Source organism: Cebidichthys violaceus, unplaced genomic scaffold, assembly GCF_023349555.1.
Source record: "Cebidichthys violaceus isolate CVI_PGR_0920_01 unplaced genomic scaffold, fCebVio1.0.p SCAF_10, whole genome shotgun sequence".
Classification (NCBI taxonomy): domain Eukaryota; kingdom Metazoa; phylum Chordata; class Actinopteri; order Perciformes; family Stichaeidae; genus Cebidichthys; species Cebidichthys violaceus.
The window spans coordinates 8,257,639-8,267,722 of NW_027176263.1; the positions used below are offsets into that span (position 1 = coordinate 8,257,639).

Sequence of the window (10,084 nt, forward strand, 5' to 3'; positions counted from 1 at the left end):
ATTTTATTTTTCAATTGATCAAATGGCCCTGCAGATGGCAGTGTCGTCACAGTAACGTGTTCTTTTAAAGACTAACAATAAAAGTGGGAATTTGTGTGGAGTGTTTTGCTCAGAACCTGGGTACTTGTATAAAAGTCAGAGGTTATGTCAACTCTAAGTGCCATAGTTATTAATTTATTAGAGCATCACTTAATGTTATTCTACATACTGTATTATCACATGTTTAATGCAAGTTTTAACTTGTCATTCCTACTGAGGAACTGTATATTTTACACCTATTTTACAACCTCATCTGCAATCCACTGATTGGAGACTATTGTGTTCTGCTGGTACAATAATAATATAAAGGATTTATCGTTTTACTGGCTGATGGAAAAAAATAGACGGAGGCAACAAAGTACTTCCCCGTCTTATACAGAAGACACACAATATATACTAATTAAGCACTAGTCTATGTTCAAGGAAAACATGATAGGAGCCTATTCAACGCAACAGCAAGGGTCCCACATACGTTTATTGCCTCTAATTAGCACGAGATCGCTATTCCAACTAAAAATAGGGGACATGTCTGTTGGGAACCACGTTTAGAGATGAATGTTTAGTTTCATGTATGTATAAATAATTATTAGTTAATACACATGCGATAAAGACTAAAATGAATATTAAATACAACATGATAATAGCAAGAACATTTCCAACAAGGATTCACTCACAACAGACGCACCCCTACAACTATCCGGATTGGTATGGCTCAATCGTTCGGGCTGCCCGGTGGTTGAGGGAGTTGGGCTGCAACACGCGATGGGGAGGGGGATGAACTGGTGTCTTCCAAACTTCTGTCATGGTTTTATTCGGATAGGAAAAGTAGATTTTGAGTTTGACCAAAGCACTAAGAAGAACTGCGACTGAACTTAGAGCCCCTTCGCCTCGTACAATGTGACGGTAAGTTACTTACTGCTCCATAGCGTGCTAGCTAAATGAGTTAGCCAGAGGTAGAGATGCACTTGTTGCGTTAGGTTTTTACGTTAACTTACCATCCAAGCAAACAAACTTCTCCTTTTTCTAAATGTTCAACGTTATCGCGGTATTAGTTCAAAAGCAGTCTTACTTTAGCCTCTCATGCTTTGTTTCTGATTTGAGGTAGCCTACTCATTCAGTAAATATGTGTAATTAACCAACCGACACCGACACTTTGACAGAACTAGAAGCTACTAGCTTCGGGACGTTTTGTTGCGTTAACGGTGCCTGTCAGAAGTGTCTCACCTTATTGTTTTCAAGTGGGACGAGTACATCAAAAGTGGTGTTCCCCTGTTTATTCAGACACGTTACTGCCTCTTATGTGATTCGTTTTACGGTTTTAGCGGGCTGTGAGGATCCCTCACCCTCCGGAGAGCTTGCGCAGTGCAGAGGGGTTTGCGATAGACAGCAGTGCGCTCACAAGCAGGGATTATGACAGTCTTGTAATTAAAGGCGTACAGATGGCTGCTCTCATGTGATGCCAGGTTTGCTCCTGGTCAGCAGCGAGGGGGATGTCTGAATACGTCCGCCAGCACTGTTTGGGCTGACAGTGAACGTGTTATGGACGTGGGACGCAGTGAAGACTAGTGTAGCTTATTGTGCTCTGGATTGAAGGCTGATTGAGGTTAGTGTTGCTTCACTATTTCAGGCATATATTGATGTGCAGTAATACGGCAGCATTAATAACTGCTTAACCTTTTAAGTAAACTTATGTTTGCCCTGTGTCAATGATGACACGTTTTTTTATTTTTATTTATTTGAATATCAGTGTGCATTCAAACAGCAGTTGTTGTTTATTGTGTCTTTTTTTCCTCAAGTAAATTTATATTGCATTTTAGTCGAGTGTGGAAAAAGCCCTCAAAATAAACAAACCAAATGCTACATGGCCAAACATTCCATTGCAAGTAAAGTTAAGATGTGTAACGAGGCTGATGCTTATTTCTTAGATGTAAATAGTATTTAAGTTATTGAAATGTACAGTGTCAGGGCAGATGCAAAAACAATGCAAAAAAACACCCACAAGCTCAAATTCCTAGTATTTCCGTGTCTCCTTTTGTCTTTATTCTTCACACATGAATTGCTCATACATTGTTTGCATATGTCTGCAACCTCCAGTATCTCAGTAATACACAAATATATAGTGTATTATCATTTGGTTATCATCATAGATTTGGTTTTATTGCCTCAATGTATAAGTTTATGATTACCGAATAACAATACATCTGTGTCATTGAAGACTTTTTTTTTTGCAGTAGTATTGTAATATTTTCATCAGTATAGCTCACTCGTGTAGTATATTGAACAACCAGAGTAGAGAGGTACAAAACCTTCATAATGGGCATAAATTATATTGAAGAAACCCTCAACAACTAGATTGTGATTAAAAAGAATGACGTAAGAATTATTTATACATCGCGAGTGGGAAAATATATCATATATTTGAGTCTTCTCTTCTTTACCATGTGCCACATTAACAGTGTAAATGTGCAATATAGTTTGACTCATAAACAAGTCAGATGTTCCAGCTACTGGTATTTCAGGTTATTTTCCGTCTGTTTGCACTGACACACAGATGTGAGTGAGGCTGTGTTTGAACATGTCCATAATCATATTTGGTACGACGAATGATTTGCTCTCTGAGCTAAGAACGTAGTAATTGTGTAGTTCCCACAGCTTGTTTTGTACACTGGCATCACCTTTATAATGTTTCTCATGATTCATCTCAACAAACATATTTAAAACATATACAAACATATTGCTCCTTTATTTGAATGCCAAACTCCTAGAAAGTTTGGTGTAAAAAGACACAAGTATGACGCAAAGAAACAGACGTTAGTTTGTCCAAGTGTTGCCCTACCGTGCTGATTATCTTCTACTATTTACCTAAGAGCAGTCTGCTTCAGTGATGGGTCTTTTGTCTTTTTGTACCTTTCTTACTGGTTATAGTCAAGAGCAGGCTTTAAGGGGATCAGAGCAGGCGCGGCAGTAATTAACCAGATTAATTGATTCTGAGACGTTAATCAGATGAGCCTCGCACCAGTAAGGGCTTCAGGTCAGCATCACTGGGCAAGCTTCAGATGAGGAGACTGTCCCGGTCCACCATGGCCATTTGTTTTAGTGTCTTAAGCCTCATCTGCAACAACACAACTCCTGTTTTACAGTAGGATAAACTCAGTGAATTTGGCCAATTGTATCTCTGCTTTTCCATTATACTCTATCGTAGTGTTTGCTGATAATTTGGGTCCAAATGTTTTTTTTAAGGTAGACCAATTTACGTCATGTATTTGATTCAGTTTTGGAAGATTGATTTGACAGTATGCTAATGCAATATATAAATGCAGAAGGTTAGATGTTGCACAACAGATCCTAGATCGGTTTTGAATTCCATTCTGCTGTCTCCATCATTCACATTGAACTGTAGTTGCATCATGTTTTTTTCCATTTCTTTGCTTATCTCACTCTGATGTCATCTGTCAGGTGCAATATGGACGAACATCCCGGGAACAGATAAGAACGTGAAGGACAGAGGAAGCAAGAGAAGACTGAGGCATTTCAACAGAGAGAGAGTACTTATCAGCGACCCGCACCAGACACCATGTCCTCCTCGATAAAGCAGGAGAGAACCATTTGTGTTCTCCTCCCCAACAAAGACCAGCTGGACATCACTGTCGGGGTGGGTGTTTTCATTTGTCTCTAGACGTCATCACAGATGGTCAACGTACTTTTTTTAGCTTGTGAATGCATATTGAATACAGACTTCTTTGTCTTCTCCGCTGCAGCCAAAGTCCACAGGACAGGATGTTTTTAATCGAGTGGCAGAGCTTCTTGGAATCAAAGAGCTGCACTTTTTTGGCCTCACAGTGGTGAGAGGTGAGTTCACTCATTGAACCTGAAAGGACTGTTCACACTAGAGTATACGGCAGTGTTGTCAGAAGACTTGTTGATCAGTTTATGCACACACGCCGCATTTCAGTCAGATTGTAAACAAGAGCATCATGTTTGGATTACGGTGGTTTACTGCAGGGCTTTGCAGCGCCACTCTTTTAGTGGCTTTTGTTTATGTAATAATGTGGAAGATGTTTTCCACCAAAAAGCTATTCCACTGAAGCCAAAACATTTCATTGTTCCCTCCCGGTCTGCATAATTGAACGGTGTAATCCACTTTAGCCACTGCGCAAAGTTCGGAACTTTCGGATTCCTTAATGTTTCTGTTTTCTTTCTTCGAACAAATACGCCGAAATGCCGCAGTAATCTCGTGTGGCTCACCACTTGAACAGGCAACCTTTTGTTTTTGTGGTGTTGGTTCAGCGATTACTTAAGCCTGGATTCCTGCAATATTAACTTCATTAAGCCTGGAATGCACCCTTGCATTCCTCCTCTTCACTGAGGGGAGGGACGGAGTGATGATGAGAAGAGGAGGGTGAACTCGTCATGACATGGGGGGGGGGGGGGGGGGGGGGGGGGGGGGTGAAGGAGTAGCAATGAGTCAGAGTAGGCTGAAAGGAGAGATGGACGGTTAAAGGAACGAGTTGTGAAACGGCTCGGCGAACATGATTTGGCTAAACAAAAGAGATAAGATGGATCAGATAGAAAAATGCCCATGTCATGACTCATAGGACCAGGCTGAGTGATACAACGTCCTCATTCCCATCGCAGGTTGCAAACAGCATTTTAGCCCCTCATCTGAAATAGAATCCAACATTAAAAAAAACAACATTAACGTTGGTAAATGGATATATAAAAAGCTGAATATCAGGATAAAAGCTCTGCTTTGTTGAATGCAGCTACCCATCCCTCAACACATTTTCAGAATGTTAAACTGACAGTTCAATTTTTTTTTTTTTTTGTTTAGCCCAAAATCACAAATTGACCTCAGAGGGCTTTACAATCTGTACACATGCAACATTCTCTGTCCCAGGACCCTCACATCGGAACAGGAAAAACTCCCCAAATAAACCCTTTAACAAAAGGAAGAAACCTTAGGGAGAGCTACAGAGGAGGGATCCCTCTATCAGGATGGACAGAAGTGTAATAGATTACAGTAATGGTATCGGTAATAGTAACAGTAATGTGACTAATAATAATAATAATGATAGTAGCAGTGGGTCTCAGCAGGGTCCAGATATAACCACAATCTTCAGAAACGTGTGAGGCGAGAAAGCACGAAGACTCCAGGGAAGAAGTGAAGTTAGCAGTGAAGCCCCTTCTAGCAGTGTGTGGTCTGTGCTGCCACGCTACGGCTGAAATGAGAAAATAGATACATTAAAATGAGCATTGTTGTCATCTGCTTCCTAGTAGCCTCATTCACAAAAGAAAGAACAAGGGCTTTCTTCTTTTGCGCTAATGAATTCCATTGTTGGGCACATTTTCCGCTCGGTTACATCACGGTTTTGTTTGCTTGCTAAACTGTCTGCTGGTTTCCTGGCTGTCTCTCTCCATCCCAGACAATGAGCACATCTTCTTAGACATGGAGGAGAAACTCACCAAATACTTTACAAAGGAATGGAAGCAAGATTTTGGAAAGGTAAGGCAAGCTTGTTTGTGAAGGGTAGAACATTTTGATGGGAGTAAATTAGGAGCATTTAGCTGTGACTCACCGTCCAAACTGTTGACCGTGTCGGTTAATTGGGAGGCACAGTTCTGTGGCCTACATGCACCAAACATTTTACTTAGCATGACAAAAAGATGCACACAGACCTTCTCTAACGTGTCTATTTCTGAATACAGGGATTACTGAGGAGACCCTTGCCTCTGGTGCTCTGCCTCAAAGTGCAGTACTACATAGAAAACGGTAGACTCTTTTGGTATGTCCTCCTATACATGTTCTACATGCATCTTCCTCACTACTGGATGAGCGTTCTATATTCATCCATCTTTGTCCTCCTTTCTGTCTCCCCTCCTGTTTTTCTTTTGGTGTGCGGTACCAGTGAACGTAAGGCACGACATCTGTACTACTCTGACTTGCGGGAGCGGGTGCTTCGCTCTGAATGCCGTCAGCAGGAGGAGGTGTACTTCCAGCTGGCAGGCTACGCCTTCCAGGCTGACCTCGGTGACCACCCAATGCCCAGGGAGGACATGGAGGTCACTCCTTACTTTGAGCCCAAGGAGTACTTTCCCCCCTGGGTAGGTGTTACTGTGCGACAGCAAAAAAACTTTCAATCTAACTTAATCCATTTTAACGTTTTATGTTTTGGGGTCCCAATCCATGTCTGTCCCCTTTTTATTCCTTCTGTAGATTGTAGCTAAGCGTGGAGTAAGCTACCTCCTCTGCCACGGTCCCAAGGTGCATCAGGAGCTGTGGGGCGTGTCCTCTCGTGACGCCATGCTGCTTTTCATCAAGGAGTCATGTCGACTGGAGGACGTACCTGTCACCTTTTACAAACTGCAAAAGGTCAATTTAGTTTTTCAGTATCACAAGTTTAATGGCTTGAATACATGCTGCAGGGTGTTTGCACGATGTCATTAACATAAGAAATGGTGATTGTTAAGGCAGATGGGTAGTGGAATTTGATTTCAGCACATTTTTATCTACGGACATTCCAGACGTATTACTTCCCTTTGACTGAAGTGCCGTCTTTTCCAACACAAATACTGCTTCATTTGAGCTTTGCTGGACAAATGACTACGGGACAGTTATGTAATCTTCCGTCTAATCCTCCCCGTTCCATTACCACTCATCTACTGAGTGTTATTTTGAAGGCTGGTCCATCCATTGTCTGATGTTCTTTCAATTTGTTGTTATCAGCAGCCCCAGTGTTTCCCAGTGAAGTAAGAGAGGGGCTCAGCTGTGGGTTATCTCATCTGAACCGCTCACATGCCGCTCTGACATCTTATCATTCGTTTTGTCCAGGACAAGAAGGCCGAGAGAGGAACGGCATTGCTCGGTCTGACCCTGCGAGGAATGCAAGTTTATCAGGTACGTGCACGTGCGAGTGTGTTGTTGGTGCACAGCATTATGCGTCAACACGTGCGTATATAGGAGTGAAACTGCGTTTGCTCAAACTCTAGTCTTCTGACTAGACGTGTGAAGAATGTGGGATGGCCACCAACAGCAGTGCATCAGGAGATAGAAGTCGTTTGATCTGTCCATCAGGGGCCATCTGGGAGGGATTAGGGCTCCAGGCCTGGCTGATTAAAGAGCCAGCAGAGCGTGAGATACCTCGAGAAGCCCTTGGCCTCTTCAACAAGTCCAGATGGTTCCTGTGAACACAAAGACAATTGATTATTGATCAGTCATTTTAAAAATATATCCCTGTAGACTGCACATCCAGGCGTCTCTTGTAGCTCAAACACAAACGCTCACAAACATTTGATCCGTTTATTCTAATTGTGTGTGTTTTGTATTCATAGGAGGTAGACAACGTGCGACAGCTGCTGTACGACTTCCCCTGGTCAAACGTGGGACGTCTCACCTTCCTGGTACGCACACTTCTCATTTCCATTCCGTTGTTGAGATTAGGTGGAATTGTGGTAATTATTTAAAGGGCATTAGCCATGTACACGCTGTATAACGTGGTGTCCCATTCAGGGTAAGAAATTTGAGATCCAGCCAGATGGCCTGCCGTCAGCCAGGAAGCTGGTTTACTACACCGGGTCATCGTTTCGCTCTCGCCACCTCCTCCTGCACCTGAGCAGCAGCCATCGCCTCTACCTCAGCCTCCAGCCTGCCCTCAAACACATACGCCAGCTGGAGGAAAGCGAAGGTAAGGGAGGGAGGGAGGGAGGGAGGGAGGGAGACTACAAGGACATGATTAGTACCAGTGATGATTGTAGTTTGGCTGAGCGCCACTTGTACTCAGCAGAACTTTTCTGTAACCACTGAAAGTTAAATTCATAACTTAGGAAAAGACACTTGTTCCCACACAAAGAAAGCAAAAGGGTTCTTCAAATGTACCTCTATTAGACAAGCTTAATAAAAGGCATTATCTTTTCTTCATCTCAGATAAAAAGCGTTACAGAGAGTCGTACATCAGCGATGACCTGGACTTGGACCCCCCCGGCAGTGAGAGCAGCCCTGGTCTGTCCCGACACTCGACCAGCAGCTCTGGAATCGAAGCTGACGGACGCCAGCACAGCATCTCCACAGAGATGACCTCCATGGAGGAGGAAGGTCGACGGCAAGCGGAGAAGAGTTTGGGCTCAGCAGCCAGCCGCGGCAGCTCCCGCACCTCCGGGTTCGACACGGGCAGTAAGGCTCGGATAGAAGACGAGGGGTGGCAAGAGGAAGGTGAGAGGATTTCTATACTGACACCTTACTGGACATTTGATTCATTCCTCTGCAGTAAACCAATGCTACATTTGTTGAATGAAATAGTTAGTTGGTGGACAGGAAATCAGCTGTAAGTCATGCAGAACTTGTCTCTGTTGTTGTTTTCAGAATTTCCCTAATCCGATTCCTAAAAACTTTTTTTTTCCAGAGATCCAAACCAACATTGGAAGTCCACAGGAGGTCCTCGTGGACGATCCTGATGAGATGTTCCAGTTGGCTGATCTTCTTGAAGGAGTGTCAGTGGATTGTTCAGAACTCTCCTCAGAGAGTCGCTCACCAGGTATGAATAATTTGATAATGACACGATTACAGAATATTTTTCAAATACTATATTATTTGTTCTCATGTTCAAATCGTTTGGTCTCTACAGAAAACAAAGCGTGTCCCCCAGACAGTGATGAAGACCTCGGGAAGTTACGTAGCAAGGATACGTTACAACAGGTTGGACGTCTCTCTTCTTTCCATTGACTTCCTTTTCTTTTCCTTTTGTATTGCATTAGCTTTAATCTTTACCTCCTGTCCCTATTCTAGATGCTGAAATCTAGAGCCCAAGTTTGCGTGGATCGGCACAGCCACAGTCTAGATGATGTACGTCTGTTTCCCCCTCCGGCACCCCTAGGGACCACGCTGCCACCTGATTCCTCCCACAGCTACACCTTTGGCCTCCCAGACGCCTCGACAAACACAAAGACGCCTGTCGATCACAGCTATTACCCTCTTTTGCACTGCCAAGCCAAACCTTCCTTCTATGGCCGCAGGTCCACCAACTGCCTCTCCCTGGACATGTTAAGTGATGAACAGTTCCTGGAATTCATACTTTGAATTCACCAATTACTGATGTCCACAAATATGCCTTCTCCTCCTTCATCTATCAGTGTTTTCCACTGCATGTGTGGATGATGACAACACGGGATGTGTGTGTTTCAAAATTGCAGAAAGACATTAATGAAAATGACAAGATTCCTCATAGAAATGCTGTGGATTACAGAACGGATCTAATTCAGCAACATTTCAAATCGGTAAACAGAGCATATTTATTAATGTTGTATATTGTGTTCATACTTCTTGCACTATTTTATTACATTTCTAATCGGTTTTCTTTTATAAGCTGTTCAAAGGTTTCTGAAATGTCTGAATAGGGTTAATGTCGGGGGCATAACGTTTGACAGAAACAGACATTTTGACATTTTCCTTGCTAATGTGAACACTTGTTTATTTCCTTGTTTTATTCAGGAGAAACTGCATTAGCCAGTTTGTGCTCCTGTATTCCTTTATACTGTTGTTTTTTTAAATCATATTTTTTAATATACTCTATTTTTGTACAGTGTGCTCTGTCATGCTTTTCCTATTAGTCTGCTACATCAATGTAGCTGCTGATGTGGAAAGTTGAACCTCTTTACTGGCTGGTAATGCATTCATCCAAAGCTTCTCTATTCTATACTCTTCCCCCGCTGTCGTAATTACAACAGAAAAGTATTCTTTGTAAAGCACTATTTCTGTAACGAGAAGGTGTATAATGAATCTGCAGTATTTTTGTATTACGTAACCCCAGACAAAGCCTCTCTGTCTTCTTTTTCTCAGACATCATCGTCACTCTTTTGTAAATGATAATTAGTATTCAAAAGAACTGATATGCCAATATGAACACAGTTTGAACGGTTTCAAGTCTCTAAACACTTTCTTCCAATGCCAATAATGTATGAACTGTATGAACAATTAATTTTTTTCTAAAGCAACGTTTTTTATTATGGTGAAAAATAAATTTTAAATCCCACTACCGGGTGTCTTCACTTTGTT

The 10,084-nt window shown here is 42.4% G+C and overlaps 1 protein-coding gene across 2 annotated transcripts; it reads left to right on the forward strand.

Annotated features, from left to right (window-relative positions):
- The first annotated feature begins 814 nt into the window (after nucleotides 1-814).
- Nucleotides 815-10,061, forward strand: zgc:172136 (uncharacterized protein LOC566376 homolog). Of its 2 annotated transcripts, none has more exons than XM_068724214.1 (14): nucleotides 815-942; nucleotides 3,496-3,691; nucleotides 3,798-3,888; nucleotides 5,463-5,542; nucleotides 5,746-5,822; nucleotides 5,946-6,141; nucleotides 6,254-6,409; nucleotides 6,869-6,934; nucleotides 7,369-7,437; nucleotides 7,547-7,721; nucleotides 7,961-8,245; nucleotides 8,436-8,567; nucleotides 8,658-8,728; nucleotides 8,819-10,061. In XM_068724214.1, the coding sequence occupies exons 2-14, from the start codon at nucleotides 3,614-3,616 to the stop codon at nucleotides 9,107-9,109; spliced, it is 1,767 nt and encodes a 588-aa protein (XP_068580315.1). In that variant the 5' UTR covers nucleotides 815-942; nucleotides 3,496-3,613; the 3' UTR covers nucleotides 9,110-10,061. The 2 variants fall into 2 exon arrangements, with proteins under 2 accessions (XP_068580315.1, XP_068580316.1); XM_068724215.1 differs by lacking the exon at nucleotides 815-942 and adding an exon at nucleotides 1,515-1,642.
- Nucleotides 10,062-10,084: the final 23 nt, after the last annotated feature.

What these genes read in the sequence shown, in the direction of transcription:
- zgc:172136 (XM_068724214.1), top strand. Translation starts at nt 3,614, where the DNA reads ATGTCCTCCTCGATAAAGCAGGAGAGAACCATTTGTGTTCTCCTCCCC. An exon ending in AGGAGTACTTTCCCCCCTGG is followed by an intron (nt 6,142 to 6,253) that starts GTAGGTGTTACT and finishes TTCCTTCTGTAG; the next exon opens with ATTGTAGCTAAGCGTGGAGT. An exon ending in GAGGAATGCAAGTTTATCAG is followed by an intron (nt 6,935 to 7,368) that starts GTACGTGCACGT and finishes TTGTATTCATAG; the next exon opens with GAGGTAGACAACGTGCGACA.